The sequence below is a fragment of the Aythya marila genome (assembly GCF_965140915.1).
Source record: "Aythya marila genome assembly, chromosome: Z".
NCBI lineage: Eukaryota > Metazoa > Chordata > Aves > Anseriformes > Anatidae > Aythya > Aythya marila.
The window spans coordinates 36,058,790-36,085,023 of NC_139080.1; the positions used below are offsets into that span (position 1 = coordinate 36,058,790).

At 38.0% G+C, this 26,234-nt stretch overlaps 1 protein-coding gene across 2 annotated transcripts in view; it reads left to right on the top strand.

Moving 5' to 3' along the window:
• Window positions 1-24,898, top strand: part of SH3GL2 (SH3 domain containing GRB2 like 2, endophilin A1) — a 90,094-nt gene extending 65,196 nt beyond the window's left edge. The window contains exons 2-9 of one of the 2 annotated variants that reach the window (XM_082783248.1): window positions 6,529-6,597; window positions 8,851-8,923; window positions 14,266-14,409; window positions 16,274-16,407; window positions 17,213-17,371; window positions 18,890-18,993; window positions 20,689-20,819; window positions 23,415-24,898. In XM_082783248.1, the coding sequence (XP_082639374.1) occupies window positions 6,529-6,597; window positions 8,851-8,923; window positions 14,266-14,409; window positions 16,274-16,407; window positions 17,213-17,371; window positions 18,890-18,993; window positions 20,689-20,819; window positions 23,415-23,614 (1,014 nt within the window). In that variant the 3' untranslated portion in view covers window positions 23,615-24,898. Of the gene's footprint in view, window positions 1-6,528; window positions 6,598-8,850; window positions 8,924-12,461; window positions 12,657-14,265; window positions 14,410-16,273; window positions 16,408-17,212; window positions 17,372-18,889; window positions 18,994-20,688; window positions 20,820-23,414 lie in introns of those variants that run through there. The other variant, XM_082783249.1, reaches the window with a different exon arrangement.
• Window positions 24,899-26,234: the final 1,336 nt, after the last annotated feature.

The following is a 26,234-nucleotide window of genomic DNA, read 5'->3' on the forward strand; positions in this document are numbered from 1 at the left end:
TTTCATGACTCCTTACGGTTTCTGTTGTAGCAGCACAGTCACTGTGCTTCTCAGTTTTGTAAGGGGAGGATCCTGTGCTGACGAACCCCAGCTGGCATTGTGCACTGCTCTTCTAGCTGTCACAAGAGAGGAGGAGAAATTTAATAATGGAAAGTAAATGAGCATTACCGTCCTTGTGAATCTTCCATGTATGTAAAATAGGGATCCTATTTGTGTTTTGCCACTGAAGTGGCTTGTCCTGCATTCTCTTGCCATATCCTATTGACAGTCCCTACTTTATACAGTGTGTTTAGAAATTAAAAGCAAAATAGAATAAAGTAAATAGAATATTAAGTGCAAGGGAAAGGGCGATAAGCTTTCTTGTCCTGTGAAATCTTCTCTGTTTAATGAAAACATGTTTTTTGCTCAGTTTTTCCAATAAATGAGTGGAATACTTTGTAAGGTAAGTGAGTGGAATAGTTTGTGAGGTAAATCAGATGCTTCTGGTGAGCTATGTCAGACCTGTTGAATTTTCTGAAGCTTTCCATAGCTAATGGTGTTGGATCATTTGGCTTGTAAATTGGGAATTCCCATATCTAGATGGCTGTTTCTGAAAAACTTGAGTGAGATCACTCTACCTCAGTTAAAATCAAATGTAAATTTCCTTTTCATTACAGAATAAGGTTCTTTGAACCAACAGTGATATTTTCTACAGCCTCTTAAGATTTCTGAAGATGTGCTTTCTCCATATTTTATGAGATAAGTAGCCTCGAAAAGGTGTGTTTTTTATTTTCTATTCTAATGTTATTTGGATAAGTAGAAGTATCAAATACAGCTAATTTACTTATGCTTCTGAGGTGGTTTCTTTCTTTTAGTCTATTTTATAGTTTATCTGAAATTACCAAAGAATCTCCTCTCTTGCTTACTGCTAGTGCTGAGAGTATGATTTGCCACATGATGTATGCCTCATTGGACCAGGGCCATGATCATAAATTGGAATTTCAGGTGTCATATTTTCTGTGGTAATGAATTCTGATACCTGAAGTGGCAAAATGTACAGGAATCAAACAGGCAGAAAAAATAGCCTGCAAGTGTGAAGTGACAGAATGGGAAGCGATAGAATAAATAAATAAAAAAATCTTCATTAGAGACTGTGCTTTTTATAAATGTTCTTTTTTCAAGTGTTTTCTCCTTCTGAGAAGCCTGCAGTGTTGGCAAACCTTCACCGTGTGTACACAGACTTCTTCCCATTAAAATGTGTATTTTTCACTACTTTCTTTTGCAAGCCAGCTATGTCTTTCATCTGTTTGCAATGCTAACAAAGCGTCACAACATATTAGAGCCTTTTTGAAAATCCTTAACAAACTTGAATATACTTCTGTCACTGTGCTCCCAGAACATGAAACCTTGTAGGGACAGGTAAAAGTAAAAGAGGCAAAAATGGCATGGAGGAACCTGTAGAACATGTACTAAGGAGTGAGACATCAACAGTGTGACTTGTATTTAATAAGCATGAACTACAGAGGGTATTGTTGTTTTCTGTTGTGCATTTCTAACCTCCTTTCATTACTGTATTTCACAAAACTAGTAGAGCTGCAGACTCAGGTGACTACTCTTGTGGTTCGATGGTGATTTTGCTACATTGTCAAGTTTGGATAGTGACATATACTGCCATGCAAGATTTTCTTGTAGCATCTGTTTGAATTGCTCAGAAAGCACTCTAATAGGATGCAGCGTCATGCTATTGAAGAACATAATTCTCATGGAATAGCAACCTAATGCACACTTGATATAAGTTAACATCTTGTGAGTAGTGAAAGATGACTGTCAGATTTGTATCATTACTAGTTAAAAAATGGCTTTATGGGATGTTGTACAAGTAATCATCCGTGTATTCTAGAAAAGATAATGGGAATTCTCAGCATATTCATAGAGACTTTTTTTTTGCCCTGTACAACATACTGCATGTGACACAGCAATACAAAGCAGGTGATTTGCATAGCTGTATGAAAACAAAATCAGTGGTTCCATAGCCAAGACCTGTTTTCCTGTTTCACAAGAACTCCATCTACCAAATCTACCAAACCACACTGCTGTCACAATGGCTCATATTCCAAGTCCTGTCAGCATCTACCACAAAACTGCCTTAAAAAATTATCTATTGGGGAAAAAAAAAAAAGGCTTAATATTGTCATGCCACCTTTGCTGTATGTATCAAAACCATTCTTACCATCGGATGTAAACTTAATATTCTATCTGAGTGGAGATGGGATCTTTAAACAATCGGACTGTGCACACAGCACTTCTTTTCAGGTATGTAAAATCTGAAGATCCTGACTTTAAAACATGACATTTTTAGATGTAGGAAAGTTCTGTATATCTTCAATGCATTAAAAAAAAAAATCTTCATATTTTCCCCACACTTAGATAATGCTTGTTTGTTGAACCTGCCTTTTTTCATGAAAATAAATTTATATTTTTATGATAGTCTTATTGCAAAGGCCTTTTGGAGACAAGATGGAATAAGTAATCAAAATTAGAAGGAGACAGCATGATCAGAAAATAACTAAACACTATTGCCCTGATATCAGATTAGGTCTTGTTTCTTCCATAGGATGACTGGTTTAGGAGGAAATGTGGTAAAGACAACTTCAAGGGCCTAATCTTCATTCCATTGTAAAATAAGAAACAAAGTGTTTAAATCTTGACTTAAATGACAGAGCAAAAGAGAATTTAGTTTTCTTGCTGTTTGTAGCTGGGGATTTTTCTGACTGCTTCTGAATCTTTGGCACAAGCAGATCCTCAGCTGATGTAAGCTGCTCTAGATTTCTGACCTATGATAATCAAATCTGATGATCTTAGAGAACAGTGGAAGGACCAGCCACAATTAAATGCCTTAACAATGCTTTAACAATTGATTAGAAGGATGGATATAAACAGGCCAATGAATATCTCTAAATTTAATCAATACAGTGATGACATAGATGTGGTTTAAGTTGGAAATGTTTCAGTTTCCTTTCTCAGGCCCACAGTTCCCACAGGACCACCTTTGATGATGGCCTTGAAATGGGGTCTTAATATTCTCCTCTGAGTAGATTGCCCCCTTCTGCCCTAAGGGGAAAAAAAAGAAACTTTTTTTTTTTCCTTTAAATTTGAATCCTTAATTTGATTGCTTATCTCTGGCTGCTGAGTGCCTGTAGCCTTTCAAGAATAAGTAGCATTTAAGTCTTCAGATATGATGGTGGTTCGGTTGTTCTTTTCCTGTGGACTGTCAGCACTTCTGCAAATTAGATTTTTGTCTGGATAATGGAGGTGAAGGTACTTTCTGAAGGTTTATGATGTAACTCGCCATGAGAGAAGAGTCACACCACTCCAGAAAGACGAAAGGCTCAATGTTTTGTCTCCCATCCCTGTTGTCTGTAACAGCGCTTGACCCAGAACCGTACAAATAAATTTTGATGTGTAGAACATGGTTCTTTTGTTTGTCACTTTAAATGAGTGACTCTTAATGCTGATTGTGAAACTAATATTGACAAAGTGACCAAAAATGTAAAGCATGCTGAGAATAGAAGAGTGAACTGCCTTTTTCACTTGACCCGACAGTGGTCACTTCAGCTGACTACAGGGCTGCACGGTTGTGTCATGTATTCCCCAGCTAGAGTAATGATGAATACGAAGGGAAAGAGCAATTGCTAAGGTTTGTAAATGTGAGATGAGATCTTCAGGGAATCTTTGGGGATGATAAGACATGTCTGCAAAACCTCATCAGCTGTGAAGAGATCCTAAGGTGTTAGAAGTACAAGAAGAACTGCAACTAGAAGAGGCTGGAATAATTACCTTTGTTTACTTTGTATCCTTAAGAGATGAACCTCATTTATTCAAAATTTGCTTTTAATATTTAACTGCTAACATCTTTGCAATTGTTTTCAGGGACCTGAAATCTTTGTTGTTAGACAACTCCTATGCAGATTTTGCCATCTTAGCTGTAGTAGGAGGTCAATTTGCAGAAGATTCATTCATGGATTGATGAAGAAAACTTGTGGCATTTATTCTTTCTTTGTTTCATTTTTTCACAGAATCTGCATATGAATATTATCTTTTAGGACATTGAATCAACCTACTGTCCACAGTATAACTATTCCTAACAGCACAGAGTTTGAAATCTGTGACTTTTTGTGGTGCCTCACTGATCTCTTTAAAGTATAAATTCAGTAATACAGAGCATACAAACTCATCTTCTACATTCAAATTAATGACAGGAAAGTGTCTGTGTGATCTGGACATCTATTTTGTATGGGAAGAAATGGATAAGTCTCTTTTTCTTTCTTTTTCTTTCTTTTTTTTTTTTTTTTTTTTAAGCTTTGTGTAGTGTTGATGTATCATTAATCATTAATGCATAATTTTTGATACTTACTTCCAAAGAGCTGTCAGAAAACAAACAGAACTGATAGCTGTTTTCTATTCCAAACCTAATAGTCTGCATTAATAAGTGCTTGGCTGTGCTGTGCTTGCAGCTTTGTAGGAGTGAACTGTGGTGAATATGAAATTGGATGCCTGGATTTTATTAGTAGCAGGTATTTGGCAGGCTGTGGGTTGTCCTTCTCTATATTGTGAAAGAAAGATAATGGATGAGTTAACATGGGTTGAAACTAAGAGGGGGAAAAAAGTGCAATTTTTCTTTAATTTCTGCTTGTTTATTGCAGGAGTCACTTTACTGAAATCAGTACTTACACATAGTTAAAACAGTCTAACGAAGACTACATCTACAAACTCTCTGGGCAACCTGTGTCAGTGCCTCTCCACCCTCTGACTGAAGAATTTCCTCATAACCTCTAATCTAAATCTTCCCTCTTCTGGTTTAAAACCTGTCATTATCTGACTGAGAAAAAAATTTGCTCTCCATTTTTTATATAAGACCCCTTTTAAGTATTGAAAAGCTGCAATGAGGTCACCCCAGAGCCTTCTCTTTAGGCCGAACATCCCCAGCTCTCTCAGCCTTTCCTCACAGGAGAGATGCTCCAGCCCTCTGATAACCTTCATGGCCCTCCTCTGGACCCACTCTGACAGACCTACATTTTTGTTGTGCTGGGGGCCCCCGACCTGGACGCAGCACCCCAGGTGGGGAGAGCAGAGGGGGACAATCACCTCCCTCCACCTGCTGACCACCCCTCTCCTGATGCAACCCAGGATGCAGTTGGTCTTCTGGGCTGCAAGTGCACACTGCTGGCTCATGTTGAGCGTTTCGTCTACTAGAACACTAAACGAGGGACCCAAAACTGAACACAGTGCGGCCTCACCAAGTACAGAGTGACAGTTGCTTCCCTAGTACTGTTCGCTCCACTGTTTCTGATACAAGCCAGGGTGCTGTTGGTAGCATCATGCAATTTTCCAGTTTGCTTTCCAAATGAGACTTTTATATAAAAAAAGAATATTTGCTAAAAACATGACACCAGCATTCACTTTTTTGTTTGTTTGTTTTTTAATTCCTAATTGTTCTGTCAGCTAGGTATTCTATATAGAATGATGGAATCAGAGAACAGCCCAGGTTGGAAGGGAACTTGAAAAATTATCAAGTCAGATCTTCTGTGGGAAAAGGGAGCCCTGTCCAGTTGCATCTTGAAAACCTCCAGTAATGGGGATTCATTCTGCCAAGTCCCTGGGGAGGTATTTCCAGTGATTGAGTGTTCTCATTGTAAAAAAAATATTTTATTTGAACATGAAACCTTTACAAGAGCAACCCATACCCATTGCGCTTTGTCTTCTCCTTGTGGCTTCTTGTGAAGACTGAGTTGTTGTCCAGATTTCCTGAAGTCCACTTTGAGTACTGGAATACTGCCCTGAAGTCCCCTCGATCCTTCTTCAGGGTTAAATTCATGTGATCCTCAAGCTATTGTATGGTGTGAATATGTATGTATATTTATGTATTTTAACATATTTACAGTATTTATATTTTTTTATAAACTTTCATTTATAAACTTGATTTTTAATGCAGAAGGTCTAGTTGTGGCTTTAGTCAATATGTTTCTGAGAGTTCAAGGGCATGGAGGCCTGTTGCCTTCTGTGTGGCTGGAGTCATGGCTTGGGAGCTTCTTGCTATGTGCTTATATGTGATTATTATCCTTGGTGTTGAATTGATATGTACTGGGCATTTTTCATCTCTGATGAGAAAGTTTTTCATACTGTGATTCCTGTGATTCTGTCGTCACTTCCTTTTTCACCAGCACACATGACCACGGATATTTGTCTGCTGAATACAGTTTTGTCATTGATTAGTTGCTAGATAAGTTCAAGATATGGACCTCCATCCCACAGAAGAATAAGGGTGTGATAGTGCAAAGATGTGATGATATGGATGTCTTCTGTTAGCAGCAGAGGACTGGGTCTGTGAGACTTATGCAATAGAGTTTTTTTGTTTGTTTGTTTGAATGTTGTACCAACTTGCAGAAAAAAAAAAACAACAACGCTTCCCCAGAGAAACATGGTGGCCAAAATTGATGTTATTGCTGAATGTTTTTTTTTTTCTTTTTTTTTTTTTTTTTTAAACTGCAGAAAGTGAGTGAAAAAGTAGGAGGTGCAGAAGGAACCAAGCTAGATGATGACTTCAAAGAAATGGAAAGGGTAAGTCTAAATGCAGATATGTACATTCACTATTACCATTCTTTTTTCCTTTCTAGGACAGGATTTTCAAAGCTTTTGTCCCCATTTGAGTAATTTTGAAAGACTGGACTTTTATTTGTCAGGATTAAATTTTTGGATTCTTATCCTATTTTATCTTGTGACTGAGGAATACATAATGTATGGCACTCTTTATACTGCCAATATTTCATTCAGAGATTAAGGCTGATGCCAGCTACAAATTACCTTCAGTTAAATTACTGTGGAAGATCCCTGTAAGCAGAGAGAGTCTGTCTACAAGTATGGTCATTTCAGTGGCAAAGGGTGCCTGTGATTCTCAGCTCCTTGAGCATCAGTTGAGAGGAGCAAGAGTTGTCTGAGGAAGGGGGCTAACATAAGTACTTGGTTATTCACTCACAGGTTCAGAGTTAGGCAGCCTCCAATGACAAAATGCTTCAGGAAAATGGGGAATAATTTCCCCCAATGGACTGCTCAGTGAGGCTGGCAGTGGTAGCACCAAGTGTTTTCATGGAAAGAAGAGCCCACGCTATGTGTAGCAGTACGAGTATGTTAACTGAAAAGGTCAGTGGTGGCAGGTTTTTTCTAACTTCAGCTTTTAAAGTTACCATCAAGTGTTTTAACATTAGTTACTGCTAGGTGATTTGTAGGATGTGTATCTGATACCAGCCAAGAGAACCAGAAGCTATTTATTTGCACATTTTTGTAGGGAGATGGGGAATAAATATTGGATGGAAAATAATGGAGAAGGGTATATCCTTTGCACTTCACGCAGTGGAGATATTACAGAAGTGATTTCTCACTTCTGATTTCTCACTTCCCCCAGTTTCCCTTTGAATGTGCCACAGGTTTAAGCAGTGCCATCCAAACTGGAAATTGTTAAAGAAAATTCAGAAAACTGATTCTAGGTTTAGAGCTGGAAGTAGGACAGAGCAACAGCCACGGCTGGGTCCCACATATGCTTGTGGGTGGCATGGGTTGGCAGCCCAGAAGATGAGCGCATTGAGAGCTGAGAAGAGAACAGAAAACTCATCAGCTGCCTCCCTGCTCTCCTCCTGGCCCTGTGTAGATTGCCAGCTTTTCTGTAGGCAGAGGACACGCTCCTTCTGCCTGCCCATGGCCTTCTGTTCCCTCGCCCCCACTCTCTGCAACCTTCTAGCCATTTCTGGGCTCCCTACCAGGCAGTTCACCCAGGGCAGGCAGACCTCTGCTGCTTCTTTGTGTAAAGCGTAGAGCAAGGCCTGGCAGATGGCAATGGCCATACAAAACAGGAAAGAGGTCAGTCACAGCATGTTGCAAACAACTTATCTCAGGTGTTCTTTTTTAAAATAGGAACTTGCCATTATGGTAAAGAAGTTCACTCTGTGGGACACAAGCTACCTGCAGAGATAAGCAATGTGTCTTCGTAAATGCAGAGTACAGAACACATTACAGGGATTCCCAAATCTGCCAAAGCAGCATTTTTTAATTTGAGTTCTGATTCTAAGAGATAGAATAGTTGTATATTTCACTATAAGCAATTTAGGAAGACGATACAGAATACTTCTTAAGAAAGCAAGAATTCCTACGACAGTAAAAGAGAGTAATAATAGTTCTGAATTGTTGCTTTATTTTAAATTCGTAAATACAAAATACTTCTTCATGGAGTGATCCAGAGGAAATAAATGGCCAATGCCTTCAAGCTGATAATTTTCTTGAAATCAGATGGCAAGGAATACTTTGGCTTCCCTATCTGAATTTTACCAGAACTCACTCTGAAAAATGTGCTCAGTGCATTTTATCACTGGTGTTTGGTTTTGATTGGCATCTGCTCTTCTCTTGGTTTGCCAGCTACGAAGGAACCAAAGATTACTAATTCTTCAAACAGGTTTCAATGACATTTCTATCAAAAAGATATCCCTGTTGTGGACACTTCCTGGGGTGATGCAGAACATCAGTCAATTGCAATGAATTGTATCAAATTCCCTATACATCATGAGGTACTCTGTACTAGTGGCCTCACTTAAGAGTGATTCTGCTACAAGCAGAAATGATGGACTCGTGTTTTGGTATTTTTCCAGGCATTATCACCATGCTGGAAACAGAGCTGGATTTACTCAACAGCTATGCTCAGGCACACAAAATTAAAATAAAAATAGTTAAAAGAATTCATAAGAACAAAAAGAAGATTGAAACACATATTGTGCATGTCTGACATCTCTTTTCATGTTTCTTTTTGTTTAACTTCCTGTCCTTTAGAAAGTGGATGTTACCAGCAGGGCAGTTATGGAAATAATGGCGAAGACAATAGAATATCTTCAGCCCAATCCAGGTAATATAATTTCACAATCTCTCAGTAGTTGGAGCACTTTTTGAAAATACTCTTTTTCTCACGAGTGTGTTGTCTGACAGATCACATCCTTACTGATGCAGCTGAGATTAATGCAGAGTCAGTGAAGTGACTGTGGAGTGAAAAGGCAGAAATGAATACAGGCTTCTGTGTTAGGCTATCAGTGAGAATGAAAGATGGTTTTGAGTGACTTGTTTTATTTTTGGTGTTCTTCTTTCAGGTAAAAATAAAAGGCAGCATGTGCTTAGAAATTGTGTGTGTTTGCACGCAAGCATCTGCATGGTGGCGGTGTGAGGGTGGGGGCTCCCTGGGGGCTGGAGGTGGCTACAAGTTCTGCACAGGGATAGCAGAGCAGGGCCTCCCACTCAGAGCCATCCCACCACCCCTGCCAGGTGGGGGCACTGGGGCAGCCCCAGCCCTTGCTGTCTCCCTGGGAGGGAGACAGGCAGAGGCTGGGCCATCACCCGTGGGTGGGAATCAGGATCAAACATGGCAGGGGTGCCTGTGTGTGGCACTTCTTTCTTCTGTGGTCCCAGTCATTCTACTGTGTGAAGGAAAAGGGTTGGGCAGTCCTTTCAGACCTTGGGAAGACAGATGAAGGTCTGAAGCAGCTTCCTCCAGAGCACAGGAAAAGAAATAACATCCTTTACCTGCTCCTCTAGCAATTTCACATCGTCGTAACTACGAATGGAGGGATGCAAAAGAGCTGCTCATGCTGAACTGGTGAAAAAGGCAGGTTAACAGACCTAATCATAAATCACTAAACTGGACCTTCAGAACATAAATGAATGGCTGGTTTCCATGGCAAGAGGAAAGAAAGTCTTTTAGAGTGGGCTGATGGAGAGCTGCATGCAACTCTCTTGCTGAAGGATTCTAACAAGGAGGGGTGATCTGGAGCTGTTGTGGTCACTGGTATACCATTAAATTCAATTACTTAAATATTTCCATAGTGATCTAGGAACGTAAGGGTTTTGAGTCAATGCCAGCTTCACTGGTGGCATCAATGGAGTTATGCAAGTGAAGAGTTAACGTGAAAGTAAAATTAGTCTGTGTACCTACTATTAGTGCCTTAGAGTTTTATGGAAGTACAGAGAAAATTCATTCATTCAGTGTCTCTATAGCTGGAAACAAATTCAAACTAGTGTGAAATATTGTATTGCCAGTGTGGTAGAATGAAGGACCATTGCTGGTATAGCTTAATTGGTGACATTTGTATGTTAGATCACAGAAAAAAGAAGGATAATCTGATGATGCTGCCACTGGATTGATAAAAGGAGGAAGAATATTTACAAGAACTGTTAAAGAGAAAACAATGACTAAAATGGTTTCTATGCCAACAGATGGAATAATGTTTATGACTTGAGTCCACAGCTACATTGCTCAACATCAACAAGCACTCTGCAGGAAAAGCAATAGGATTGACAGACATTATGGGGCTAGTGATAAAATTGTTAACTACAGTCAAGCTGCTGTTGTGCAACATCATATAGACTGAGTAATAAGTTTTGGCTCTTTTGTGCTTCTCTGGCTTGCCTTCCTGACACATCTGAGTGATTATGATTGCTGTGAATCACAAAAGAGGCTCACTGTAACAGCAGAGAGCAAAATGTCTGGAAGTAGCTCAGGGTGTGATTTCAGGCACCTGAGGCTGTTTTAAGATTGCACTGCTCCAGGAAGGAGCTGCACATACCCCAGCTGCACATTTTTTTCATTTGCTTGTGGAGTACGTGAGTAACATCTGAAGATTAAAAAGGTAATAGACACTGAAGGATTTACTTTTTTTTTTTTTTTTTTGCATAACAAATGAGATCATGTTATTTGCCAGCTGGGCAGAGGTAGCAGATGGAGTAAGCACAAAGGAGGACTACCTCTTGTAGCTCTCACCTGATCTTGGATTGGTTTATGCTGATTGCAAAAGGGCTCCTTCATAGTGATACGAATTATATGGAAAAATAACATTGTTCTTCAATAAAAGAAAAACGATTATTTCCATACAACTATATTACTATTTGCCAAAATAGTATTTGTGGCATCCAAACTACCTATTTCCATCATTTTCTTTGTTGTTGTTGTTGTTGTTTGTTTGTTTTTAATAAGAAATAGAGACATTAAATTCAAAAGTGGAGGGAAAATTAATGAAAAAAAACAATTTGAAATCAATATGCTTTTCTTTAGAAGTGTACCTGATTTTCATAGGATAAAGAAGGTTTGGAGTGCACTGCACACTCCTTGATAAGTAGGATATGCCCTGAAAACAGCCTTATCCTTGTATGACAACATACAGCAGTATGAGAGGGCGACTACCTTCATGGTATTTTGTGTGATCGACAAATGAAGGAAGCGCTGTTGACGAACTTCAATAAACAGTTAGTGAACTGATAGTAGAAGGAAAAGAGGGGAAAAGAAATTAAATGGAAAAAGAAGAATTTTAATGACAAAGGTGAAATTATTGAAAGGGATGTTGGGCTGAGGTTACTGTGAAGGAAAAAGCTTTGTAGACTTCCCAATATGACAAAAAAAAAAAAAAAAGGAAGGCCACTTGAAAAATGACTAAAATTAAATATGATGAAGGCTTGGAGACTTTCCATGAAGATGTACATGTAATTTGAAGAAAGAGATGAAAGATGAACATGATTGAAAGTAGAAATAATGAGTATAAAGACAGAATAAAGAATTATTTTTCACCATGGGTCTGTTAACACTTGCTATTAAGGTGAATCATAAGTGACAGCAGGGAAATCAATGCAAATGAGGGAATTGGGAAAAGAATCAAGCATTCAGATCACCACCATGTGGTACTTTGTACGTCTCGGCCTGTCTTCACTCAGGTTGAGACATAACTTAGAAAAGAAAATACGTGGCACTAGCACAGCAAAAGCAATAGAATTGAAATGGGTGTGGTGGTTTTACCGTGCTGGGCAGCTAAACCCCACAACCGCTCTCTCACTCCCCCTCCTTTAGATGAGGAGGGGGAGAAGTAAAGCAAAGAACAACTCACGGGTTGAGATAAGGATAATTTAATTAAAGGGAAATAATTATAATAATTAAATAAAGACTACCATGAACTAAACAATTTAAGGGGAAATAAAAGGGAAAGGGGAAAAAAAGGGAGGAAAACAAACAAACAAAATAAATGAAAACTATATGGAAGTGCAGAGGAAAGAAATTACTCCCTACTTCCCACAAATGAGCGATGATTGACCATGTCCTTGAAGCAAGGCCTCAACGCACGCAGCCGGTGTTCGAGAGGAGGACCGACGTCTTCTCAACGAGAGCCCACCCCTCCCCTCTTCTTCCTGTTTCCACCTTTTATTGCTGAGTGTGACACCACATGGTATGGAATATCCCTTTGATTGGTTTAGGTCAGCTGCCCTAGTGATGTTTCTCTCCTCACTTTTTTGCCCACCCCCTAGGAGGGTTAGAGAAGGGCCCAATGCTGTGCCACTGCTGCTCAGCAGTAGACACAACACTGGTGTGATAACACTGCTGTTCCAGCTACAAGTACAGAGTACGGCACTGTATGGGCTGCTGCCGGGAAAGTTAACATTCCAGCCAGACCCAGTACAATGGGTCAGGATGGGATTTTCAGACTGACTGAGCACAAGCCTACTTCAGCTTCCCTGGAAGTTACTGGAATCAACTTTAAAAGAAGAAAAGTGGAAAGAAGACACTGGTGGATGTATTCTAAGATTTTATACTAAAGCAATATGATTTGGTAATTTAAATTTCCGATAAAGTTAACTGTAGAAACCAAATCTAATGCTTACAATAAATAGATGAATCACTGAAGCATGAATATTTCTTGCTTACCTCTCTCCTCTTCTTAACCCTTCCCTTATTGTTCTTTCGTCTATTACATTCTTTCCTATACTTCTTTCTTTTTACTTTTGCCAGCCTTTCTAGAATATAACCACATTGTTGTTTTTTTAAATTTCCCTCTTATGTTTTGAATTTCTGAAAGTATTCCCATTTGTTCCTGTTTTAATTCAGCTTGCTGCCTCTATTTCTCTGTTTCCATTTCTTGTCCTACTGATTTTGTTTGTGCCTGGGTTTCCTTTTGTGCTTCTGTATTTTCCCTTTTCAACCATGCTTTCAATGCCATTTTTAAAGGCCACACACTTCATTAAAATGCAGATTCTTATACAGAACAGTCAGCTAGTCAGCTGAATGTAGTTTTGTAATGGGTAGCAACACAAGGCATCAAAAAATTCCAAGTGCAGAAAGGCATGATATGATGGCACTGAAGGGCAGTGAGAAAGCTTACAAAAATATGGTTACTATAGATTAAAAACATGTTACCTTTTCATAGCTGCTTCCCAGGCAAAACAAGTACAATGACATTTGCCTGAGTTTCCTTTGTTTGGACATCTATGTCTGTGCATATGCCACGAAGTGAAATATATTCAGCAACGAAAAACATCTCTTGATATATACTATTCAGCAGTAAATTAAGAGCAAAACACTTGTTGACTGCAGCATGCTGATGTTTTCTTCTTACAGAAACGTGTGCAAGGCTGCGTGTTGAACAATGATGTTAGCTACTGATGTTTTGTCCACAGAAATGCTAACTCATACGAGCAACTGCCAAAATTGAATTTTTGCATGGAGGAAGGTAGAGGCATTCACAGCTGCCGTCCTGTAGCACATGCAATAGTGTAGGTAGAGACACATACTCTGAGTCAGCTGTGCTGGCAAAATTTGAAGTAAAATGCAATTACTTAATTCAATCTCTGCAGGCCATTCACATATTGTAGTTGCAAAAAATCACTTTAAAGCACATCATCAAGAAAATTATTTAGTTTATTTTTGCTGGCTTTGTTTTCATCAATTATGATAATTGTGTGCTTTCTTCTGATCTGCAATTGTGTATTTGAACTAAACTAAGTACAGCCAAAAACATATTGAAGTAGGAGTTTTCCAAAATTCTCTTAAAAAAATTTTTTTTTTTTCAAAGATTGTTGATCATTTGGGAACAGTTTTTATTTCATACTCCACAGGTGAAAAACTGTCAAACGTAAACATTTGAGGTTTCAAAAGTTTAATCTTGAGAGTGCCTAGTCTCGACTTGTCCTTGATAGGCTGACTGGAAGGCTGACTCAGTCTGCTATCTGTCTGCTAGCCAGGGATTCTAAGTTTAATAATTTGGGGATAGCTTAAAGATTTTTCTCCTGACTTGTAGCACATCAAACATTGTGTCTTGAAAATGTTCATGGCCTTTCTTCTGTCTGAGTCATTTCAAGGGAGGTTTTGATTTGAAGTTCAGAGCAGAGGCTGCATACTCAAACTGTTGTGTGTTTGTAACCTCTGTCACTTTCCTTTTTCAGCTTCCAGAGCTAAACTCAGCATGATCAACACTATGTCAAAAATTCGAGGCCAGGAAAAGGGACCAGGTTACCCACAGGCTGAAGCCTTGCTGGCAGATGCAATGCTGAAATTTGGCCGCGAACTTGGAGAAGAATGCAACTTTGGTAATTTGATTAATTCCTTTTCCATTATACTGAAATAAAAATGGTAACAAAATTTAATATTTCTTTCATTATTGGAGTCTTGTGCTCTTATAAAGAAATAAATTCTGCAAAAAATGTGAGAGTTCAGCTTCATCAGTCTTAACCCTTGAGGTCAGTTTAGGCCTGCTGAGATGATGTGGATCCAGTATCTTTTGAAGATTTGAACAAGAGATTTTTCTCTCAGAGCTGGAAGTCAAATTGTTTTAATTTGGAACCGTACCCATATAGGCTTTAGGCTCTGTCATAGATTATGCTAAAGGGACTTTGTTGTGGTGGAAGATATACATGTTCAGAAGTGGTATTATTATCCATCTGTGCATACAATAAGAACCTTTTAACCTCAGAATTAATGTTACTGTCTTTATTACAGGCAAGGAATTAAGGATAATCAATTTTTTAAAAGCCGTTACTGAAAATCTTCATTCCTTGCATTTTGGGTTTTTTTTCTTTCCAGCTTATGCATTTAAGGCACTAGAGAATACTCCTGTTTTGCCTGTAAAATCCTTCTGCCCACCAAGCCCCAGATGAATTTACAACTTCCTGAGTTAGAAATGTTAAACCAAGATTTTACATTACATTCTTTAATGCTGGAGGTCTAAGTAAAAGAGGTAACATTCATAGCAGGATCCTTTGTGTCCTAATTGTGTGAGCTGCTCTGTTGGCTATTTTTATATGTCAACACCCCAAACATTCAAATAGGACCCTGAAAATTCTATTTCCTTTTTGAATCTTCATAGCATGTTGTTCCTTTGTTCCTGGCATAAAGACATGAGCAATGGAGAAGGTACTTGTTTGTTGACTAGTAATTGACTAGCTTGGCAAATGTAGGCTGGTTTGTACTAAACACTATTGAATTATTTTTTTATTTGTTGCCTCTCACTTGCTGAATTTCAAATATATTTTCAAAGTGAAAATGAAGAACTAATAGAATTTAATTTGTGCAAATTGCTCTGTATTCTCTGATGATTGCATTAGTACACAGCAGAATAGATATGGCAATTATTTTCACATTCTTAACTAATAGGATCTATTATGGCTGTTTGTCATCCAGGTCTGGCAGGCTCTCTAATTTTGCCTTGCATTGCTGGCATCCCCTGTTTGGGAGACAAAGCTCCTTCTGATCCCTTTCATTTTTAAGTTTTCAGACCCTTTCTGTTCTTGAAAGGAAAGTAGATTTTCTTCCACCATCCTACATTTCAAACCAAAGAATATTTTTGAGCTTCTTTTGTTTCCATAGAGAGGACATAAAATAGAACAGTAACTTTTTTGGACATCAAGTGATCTTGGAGGAGATCTCAGAAATTCAGGCAGCTAGTTCTCACTAAGTTATATGAACTTGTCTAAGGGTAGGAACTAGAGAGTTTCTTCAAAAGAATCTTTTATTCCCTTCTCCCACCAGCTCCCCCAACAAAAAAACATTGTAAATGTTTACTATTTTTACATTCTCTGATACAAATAGGAAGACCTAGACTTGCATTAAAACTATTTTTATATATAATCTAATATCTGGCAGCAACACTGGAGCAAATGAAGATAATTATTTTTTAACATATTTTCTTCACCAGATTGAGGAATGAATGGACAATGAGGTATGTGTAGGGGCAGGCTGTCCTTATACAGTATGAATTCTCAAGTTCAGATATATTGCAAGGCTGGAGGCTGCAGAAATGTAAAATATGTGTTGCCCTTTCATGTGGTTTGCCAATCTCTGTTTCTTTCCTAAACTTGAGGCTGAAAACTTAATATTAACTGAAATTTCCATGAGTCATTCTACAGTGCTTGGAACTAAATTATTTTAAGTTAAACTGGGCATCTTCTTTTTCAGGACCAGCACTTGTAGATGTGGGAGAAGCTATGAAGGAGCTTTCTGAGGTCAAAGACTCTTTAGACATGGAAGTTAAACAAAACTTCATTGACCCACTTCAGAATCTCCATGACAAAGACCTGAGAGAAATACAGGTATTGTCCTCAATGTGGTATTTGTACTCTGTACATGTATACAAAATATGTAAATGTTCAAAATGCGTTTGTTGTCTAATTAAAAGCGGGCTTTTCGTCTACAGAGGATCTGATTTGAGCTTTACTTTTCAGTCCTGTCTCTCTCATTGATGGTTTAGAAGGGGAAGGATCAAAATTCTAACATTGATTCTTCCAAAGGAAAGTAAACACCTGAAGTGTTCATTCTGGGGCTGGTAGCATTAACTTTTTGGAGGTTTGACCTGGCAACTGCTAAATATAATGACACGTAAGTTCTGTCAGTTAATAAACTGGAAAATCTTTAATAAAAGATAACATTAAGATCCTTTGGTGATCTGATGAAATTGATTAAAAATATTTTCTCTGTTGTTTTGTTCATGAAAACTACTACACAAGCAAAAATGTTCAACCTTTTGATTTTATTTCAATCTTCTCTTAAATTTCTAGGGGAAAATAATAGTATTCAGATAATTATACATCAGAATTAAATGTCAGAAACTCTCATATCTTTTAAACAGTTATCAACTGCAGTTACCCATTCTGTGTGGAGTCTGTGTGGCCTTTTTTAATGCTGAATGTCTGTCATATTTAGAGGGCAGAGCATTTTAGAAGAGATGTAAAACCACATCATTGTTTTTCCCCTCTCAGGAAGGAATGATATACAGCAAACAGCACGTACTTGAAAATCTGCATGGACTATCTGATTACAATGCAGATGGCCTTTGGCTAAAGAGAGCTGGGAAACACCCTTTATTCTGTGCTTATTTTTTTCCTTTTTGTTCTTCAGCATCACCTAAAGAAAATGGAGGGTCGGCGCCTGGATTTTGACTACAAGAAGAAAAGACAGGGCAAGCTCCCTGATGAAGAGCTTCGCCAAGCACTGGAGAAATTTGATGAATCAAAAGAAATTGCTGAGTCAAGCATGTTCAACCTTCTGGAGATGGATGTGAGATATCCCTCATTTATGCTTTGAGCTGAATCTTAACAACAAAAGAAAGATGCTTGTTCAGCAGTGAAGGCAATCTAAAGCAGTCTAGAACTTGAAAACCTTTATAAGTCTATGATGCCACAGTTTCCTATAACTTTAAAATGGGGAAGCACTTCCTACCTCGCTAGACTCAGTGAGACACAGTGAGAAGCTGTATTAACGTACAGCATGCACATGCAGGACTAGTTTAGCAGGTGTTTGATAAATAAGTGAGATAAAGAACATCAATTCTCTATAACAGCATTGTACTTCCTTACTGAACAGTGTTACTTACAAAGACATAATACCTTCCTATTCAGAATTACATAAATGTAAATCATGATTTTTACTTTCTGTTGTTTTGAGGTATGATCTGTTGCTTTTGTTCAAGGATGTATGCTGCTGATATGATTGGTAAACGTCAGAGATGATAAGCTCGCAGCCTCCATGGTCTCTGCCCTAATCGTATGCAGTAATGAATTGAAAAGCCAAAATTAATGTGACTGCTGAAACATGACTTTGCAGCATAGTTTTCACTTATGCACTAGTTGAGGAATGAGCATCTATTAGTTTTCTTTATTTTCTATTTGTAAGTAATGTTGAAACTGTAAAGTGAGAAGAAAATGTTGCTACTTCTGGATGAAAACAAACAAACAAACATTACAGATGAAGTCAGTCTTACAGGGTATCTTGTCAACTGATACTCTATTTAAATATTCCAGTTGAAGGAAATGACTGGTTTTAAGTTTAAATTCATGTGTAACTTAATTCCTCATTTTGTTGCCAGAGTGCTTTAGAGGGGACATAACAAAAATGAAAACATTTGCGTATCATAAATGACATATAGCTGTGCTAAAATGAAAGTGTAATTAATTTGTAGTTTTAATCCCTGTACTAAAATACAACCCCATATAACTAGATAGTCCTGGCCTTCATGACACCATTGAGAGGTGTATTGTGTGAACTACTGGGAACTACAGCATCCTCAGAAGAGCTTTGGATGATTTTTCCCTCACAAAGTAGAATTCTATCTGCCTTCATTACAAATACCCTACATACAAAAGGATGTAACATCTTCCTGTTTCTGTCTATTTCACAGCCCAGAATGCATAAGAAGCATGACTGTACTCTGTACCATTTTGTGTCCATCTAAGGGTGGGGCAGAGATGGTGTACTATGTTTTCATTACAGTCTGATTTTTACTTTCACAGTGTTTCTTGAATGAAGTAGGTCTGTAGGCTACTGTTCATGCAAATAGGCCATGGAGATGATCAACAGAGAAAAGTTGCAGTCACCATTCCATATCCGATCATAACCAGACATGGTAATACATGAAGGCTGATATGTAGCTATTTATGAACCACAAAGATGGATGATTTTTTTGAGTGAAAAGTAAAGGCACTCTCTTTGCAGTGTCAACCTGAAAGTGGTCTTTACTTTCTACTGCTGATGTGTTGGTACTGACCTAAGATACGATGTTTTAATGTCAATCCTCAGATCGAACAAGTGAGCCAGCTTTCTGCTCTTGTACAAGCCCAGCTGGAGTACCACAAGCAGGCCACACAGATCCTTCAACGAGTTACTTCTAAGCTGGAAGACAGGTAATACACTTCCTTTAAATTTGTTGAATTGCTTTTTATGTTTTACAGACGCAGAAAACCTATGAGTAGAATGCAAAATGTATGTAACACTGACTTACAATGTTTATAACAACATGCTTTCAATTAAATCACATTTGACAGCTTTGGTGAGCTGAGATGCTTTCCTCAACTCAGTCATACTTAGAATTATCTATATCTCTAAAACACATAAACCGTAATTTGCAGTTGCCTGGTGAGACAGTCTCTGTCTTCATAATCACATAATTAGCAAGTTCCAAAAGATAACCTTTTTGCATTCTACACATTAATGGAAGGCTTAAACTTCCTTAAAATACTGTGATTCTAGGAAACGAGACTTGGCAAGCATTGGAAGACTTAGAGTAAAATTCATAAAATCTAGAAGGTCAGCAAAGATTTTTCCTTTTAAATTCTCTTTTTCATCAAGTAGAAGGAGTAGCATGACAGTGCAGCTGGGAAGCAAGAACAGTTTCCTTGGAGATATTTCTTTTCTGAAGAAACAAGGCTCATGCTGAGCTTTTGGAGAGATTTTAGGAAGTCACTAAAACTGTCACCTTCAAGTTCATAATCTGTGAAAAATGGTATCTCCTTCACAGAAATATTATGTGTAATAGAATTAAGTATTTTTTTATTCAAAGCTTTACTGTTTTGAAAAAAAAAGAACTGTAATTGAATGAAACACAACAAAGCCTTTTTGTTTAAGTTTATTTTGACAACCTCATTACTTTTGTTTTGAATATATTTCTGTTTTATATTTCTGAAGAACAAAATCAATTTTGGGGGAGTGACTAATACTGATAATATTTTAGATGGTGAAGAGATTCTTGTTATCAGGACCAAAACTGGTTAAGTTTGAAGCAGTTTTTTTCAATGCATAAATCACGGTGCATCCAACAGCAGCTGTGGGGCCAGACTAGGGAAGATTAGAGAAACCAACCTGCACTTTAAATGCAAAGGTCTTGACTCAAGTATTCTTCCCTAAGTGGTATTAGAATTTCTTATGGAAGTTGTTCTGCATAAATTGCTCTCATTCTATCAACATTAACTATGAATCTGAAAATGTACCCTTTCTTAGAAATTCTCAGCTTCTCAATTAAAAGAATACATTAACATGAATGATGCATAATATTTTTATTTTGAGAATCCAGGAAAACTGGAGTTGTGCATCTCTGTGAAGCAAGCATACTAAATTACAGATGAATGCAGTCAATACAGCAAAAGTCAACACATTCCCACACAGTCTCCTCACAAAATGACAAGAGTTGGCATCAACCAGCTGAATAGTTAAGGCTTGCCAAAAATAGCAGCAAAATAACAGGTTTCAGTCAAGCTAAAAATGAAGGTAGAGTTATTTGTACAGTCCTTCTTTAAGGATTGCTAGATCATATCACAGGTTTTTCTCCATTATAAGCTCTTTGTTATTCTTAGACAAAAGGAAGTTGGCCAAAACACTATGTCTTAAGGGGAAAAGAAAAATGAATAACTTCATAGCACAGTTGCATCAGGTTGTTATTGGTAATTTGAACTAACACGTTAAATAAAAATTACTCCAAATCCCAAAACTTTTAAGACAGGCTGATTCATGGATGTTAACTTTAGCCTTGGAAATAAAGATACTTGCATCTCATCCATTGACAAGAAAGTAACTCTTGACATTCAACTGATATGTTTTGGCAGAATAAAAGAGGCATCATCTCAGCCCAAAAGAGAATACCAGCCCAAACCTCGTATGAGCCTGGATTTCACAACTGGTGACAATACTCAGCACAATGGAGGAATATCCCATGCCACCACTCCCAAACCAGCAGGTAATGGCAGTAAATGGGGGAAAGCCAAATTTGGACGAATCTTTCTACAATGCAGAAGTTCCATGCTTCCTCCTAGAGAGTAGTTCTTTGGTGAGGGAAAATGAGAATGAGGATAGTATAGGTGAACTGCTTGAACTAGCTATACCAATTCCACCAAAGGACATGGTCCAGTTGCAAAACAATATTCTTTCTGAAATATTCACATCCTCAGGCATGTGAACATGGATCCACTGCTTTAAATCTGCCATTGGATCAAAAGTTTCCTTAGTACTAGAAACACAAAGAGATGCTGCCATACTAAATTCACCTCAAAATACGGATCTTAACAAAACACTCATTTAGAAAACCCAAAGACCAACTGTAAGTTTTCCATGAGCATGCAAAATCCTAAAACCCTACAAAACTACATAATCTTATCCTGCTCTATAAAGACAGGTATTATATGCAGCCTGAAATTAAAAATCACTAAAAACAAGAACAAAGCCAAGTGAGTTTTCCATCCAGCTGGGAGCAGGATGAAACATTTGTGTTTCAATAATGATGCATGTAATCATGCATCATTATTGTCTTAACAATGTACTTTATTTCATATCAGCACATACTAAGCCTTGTCACTTGTTTCTCACAGTGATGGTCTGTTAATTCCGTGTTACAGTGTTGGTTGTCCTCTTTCTGGTCCCTGACATCAGCTGTTCTGGTTGATCTCAATGACAATTGCTAGCACTTCCTGTATTGCAAGATAGTTGTTTTTCACTAGATCTTTTGTCAGGATTTCCTTCCTTCCTGTTGTATCCTGATGAGAATATTTACTGTTCTCCCAAGTATAGGCAGCAACAGTATCTCCATTTGGCACCTGCAACTGGAAATTGTCTTGCATAGCCTTCTAAAGTAGTAATTTTCTCATTGTGCTGGCAAGACATGGGGGGTTATACTGAGGACTATGCATGGGGGTTTACATGTATACTGGGGATTCCTCGTTCACAAGTGTGGCTTGAGTCTCGCATAGTAAAGGTCTTCCTGTCTTGTCACCAGAATTTTCTTCTTCCTTTGTGTTTTTGTGGTGTCATGAACACTTGTCTGTGCAAAGGTAGTACAGACTGATATTCCTGTATCTCTTTAAGCATTTGTCTTTTCCTTTTCAGAGAGCAATATTTAGTGTTTTCTTCAATGGGTATGCTTTCTTTTGAGGTTCTCATCAGTTTCAGAGAACTGCCTTCTTCTCTGACAATTCTTTAATGTAGATTTGGGATGATTCATTCAAAGCACAGAGCTTCAATGTTCATTTGAATTTTAGTTCTAGTTTACCTTTCATAGCTAGGTCTTTTATGTTTCAGCTGCTAGAGATGAGGATACCAAACAGGCATCATAAGGCTTGTTAATGCCAGCAAAATAGACTTCATGAAAAATAAAAGATGTGTGCTGTCTTATCTTTAACTTTACCTCTCCAGCAAAATAAACAGTGAGCAGTATGTAAAGAAATGAAAGGAGGTTTCACTACAGAATTTCATGAATTAAGTCTTCTATTGAAAAACTTACTGTATTGACATCTATAGAAATGTAGCTGAAGCGTAGATCTTCTAGCTACAGAGAGTGGTTGAAATGAGTATGTAAAAAGTCTGAATTTGAAACCCATTCATCATGAAGCCAGTACATATGAAAAAGCTGGAATATATATTCCTAGAAATGTCATTATAGGGTAATGGCATGTATCAGTTTGCTCTGACCACTGGAAGCACATGAACTTTTACTATGGGAAGGCAGGTAGGAATATAAGTTCCATACATTTTAGTTCTGATAAATTCTAATTATTTTGACCAGGAACAGTTATGCTTTTGGTAGGCTTGAAGCTATAGGAACTTGGGAGGCTAGAGGGTGGGGCAAGAAGAAAAGAATATTTCTTAATTTAGTATAATCTATAAAAATCTAAACTAACTAATAACTTATAGTAATATCTATCAGCCATTCTAAAGGGTGTACATGATGTTTATCAACTACCATATTTGAAAACTTTCCATTTCAAACCTGTTCCAAATCTATCCTGATGGTCCTGCAATCTTCAATGGGGAGAAAATGTCTTTGGAAACCTCACTTTTAAATTCTGAAAATTATAAACATATATGATTGTTTGAAGTATATCTGTACCAGTGAAGATTCCAAATAAAGGCATAGTTAAATCTTCACTCTCATTTCAAGATACCCCTTTCACTGTTTACCTGAGACACAGACAAAGCCTCTGTGCCAGTAAGGATGGAAACATATTTGGGCTTTTGTTTCATTTTGCATGTTTTGTAAACAGATAAAAATCAGATCCCAGACTGGTAGTAGCCTCTCTTTTAGGGCTGGGCTTGACTGTAGTTAGTTATTTTAGTAATCTCATTTACTAACGAAACCACATATGAAAACTCAAGGCTGCCAAAAGCTTTAAACTACCTTCTAATGCAGTTTAGCAGTCCAAATTTAGATGCTGTCAAAGGACTGTTATCACCATATGAACTACATCAGAACAGCAAAATTTGTAGAAAGTATGAGGGTTAGATGGATACTGTAACAGTTGAGAGTTTAAACATGCTGTTTCTTTCTGTTTCTTCTCCACAGGTGCTCACATGGATCAGCCATGCTGCCGAGCTCTGTATGACTTTGAACCTGAAAATGAGGGGGAGCTGGGATTTAAAGAGGGTGATATTATTACCCTTACTAACCAGATTGATGAAAACTGGTATGAAGGGATGCTTCATGGCCAGTCAGGCTTCTTCCCTATCAATTATGTCGATATTCTAGTTCCTTTACCCAATTAGAATGGCTGATTCACCACCTCTGACCCAGATAGTAATGTCAGTACCACTGCTTTCCAAATGCTGCTTCTTACACCTTACAAGTGCAAATTGCAGTGGTTAGAGTCATCAAGTCCCACTGAGCATCTTTGGTTTATGTGTTGTCATACTACGTAGTGGTGATGCGTGGTATCTTCTGAGCCAACACAATGTTGTGAGCCAAAACAGTGTTAGGTCACTTGGCCATGCTGGCCTGGTGGTAACCAGAGCTATTGCTGAGGCAGAGTTGGGAAGGCAATGGCAAGCCAGACAGATGACTCATGGTGAAGTAGCAGGAAGTGAAGGCGGTATTGGGAAGATAATGCCTATCACCACTGTATTACTTTTCAATCTTAGTTCTCTACAAAAAGAGGGAAGAGTTCTTGCCATTCCATCTTTCCCTTCCTTATGGTACAGTTCACACAGGTCTAACCTTGTCTAACCAGAATTGTGTCTTCTGACCAAAATGGCTTGCTATTCTCACAGAGACAGTATAAATGTAGACCCTCTGGTTTCTCAGAAAGTGAACCACTGTACTGTGTGCCCTTCTGATCTATGCTCATTTTTGTATTCTTGATTGTTATTAAAAGCCTATTTCCATCCAGAAGTAAACTGTAAACCATAAAAAGGGGATTCCTATAATAAAAAGCTTGAACCACAAACCACATGAATTTGCCCTTCAGAAACATTGAGCATGCTCAACAAAATGCCAGTAGGAGGGCAAGATAGGGGATAAAACTGCTTAAGTGTTAACTGTTTTTTGTCAATTTTTGGCACAAAATCATGCTGCTTAAGAACCAGATATTCTTTGTAAACTCATTCAATGGGGAAGAAAACCAACCAAACACAACCCTCCCTTCTTTTATTTCTGTCTACCATGTGTTCTTCGAACATCATTTGTGCATATTCTGCCCTCAATGAGGACTAAATAAAACTTACTTCTTTTTGTGTTGAGCAATTAAAGATATGTGGCTGTATATGCAAAAACACTTCCCCATATGTTTAGTTCATTTTTTTTTCCTCCTTACTGCACTTGGTGTGTACAGTGCTGTGCCTAGCTTCTCAGCGTTCTTTTGGTAAAAATTGCAAAAGTTCTGTAAGTTTAGTTATCCAGAGTTCTATTTATCTAAACTATACAGACTCTTTCAGAGGTTTAATGTGCTGCTTCGAATGTGCCACTTCAGTACTGGATGATGTGAAATGACGACATTCCCTACTGCTTTATGTATAAACTGTATCATGGAAATATTGATATTTCAAATAAATGCTGAGAGAATAACTGGAATAGTGTTGTGTATTATTATTTTATTGCTCATGAATCTGTTGTACTAACTTGAGCTAATAAGAATTTTGTTTCAGAAAGCATTTTCTTCAAACCTGACCTGCAAATGTTTATATATATATAGGTTATTTTTTACATTATTATATTGCTTCTCTGAATTGCAACCCATATGTATAATAGCTCTCATAAACAGGGTACGCTGAACACTGAGCACATCATAAAGACCAGCATGCAATCTTGTGGAGACATGGTATTTCCCATTAAAGATGGATGGTTTTCAAAAAAAAAAAACACCTAGTAGCATTTACTACAATGCTAGTAGTTTGTAGTAATATTTTGTTTTATATAATTCAGCATTTAATTTCATTTTATACTTTTTATTGTACACATAGAGCCAGACACCCATCCAACCACTTCCTCACGGTCCCTAAGTGGGTTGGGAGAGAAAACAATGAGAAAGCTTGTGAGTTGAGATAAAGATGGGGAGATTGCTTACTGGTTACTGTCACAGGCAAACAGATTCAACCTGGAGAAAATCAATTTATTATCACTTAAAATTGGACAGTGAGAAATGAAAATGACTAATATTAAAATATCAACTTTCCTGCCCTGTTTCCCAAGCTCAAATTCACTCTTTCTCTCCTGACTCCTCTTTCCCCAAACAGCCCATGGGGCTAAGGAGCTGGGACTGTGGTCAGTCCAGAGCAGTTCCTCTCTGCTTCCCATTCCTCCTTGCACTTTTTCCCTGCTCTTTGTGAGGCCTCTCTGTGTGCTGCAGTGAGCATATCTGCTCAGGTGTCATGGAGCACCTTCAGATGATTATTACTGACTTATTATTTTGTACTGTTTTTGTAGGGTGGGCAAATATACAGCAACTATCTTAGAGAAAATTATGTGTGATTTAGAGCAAAAGATGATTGGTATTCAGTGCTGCCCCACTCCCACCCTGCTGAGGAGTTGTTTTTTAGAACATAGGGAAACCACAGAATCACAGAATCATTTAGGTTGGAAGAGACCTTCAAGATCACCTAGTCCAGCTTCTGACCTAACACTAACAAGTCCTCCACTAAACCATATCACTAAGATCGACATCTAAATGTCTATTAAAGACCTCCAGGGATGGTGACTCAACCACTTCCTTGGGCAGCCTATTCCAGTGCCTAACAACCCTTTTGGTAGAGAAGTTTTTTGTAATATCCAACCTAAACCTCCCCTGGCACAACTTTAGCCCGTTCCCCCTTGTCCTCTCACCAGGCACATGGGAGAAGAGACCAACCCCCACCTCACTACAGCCTCCTTTAAGGTATTTATAGAGAACAATAA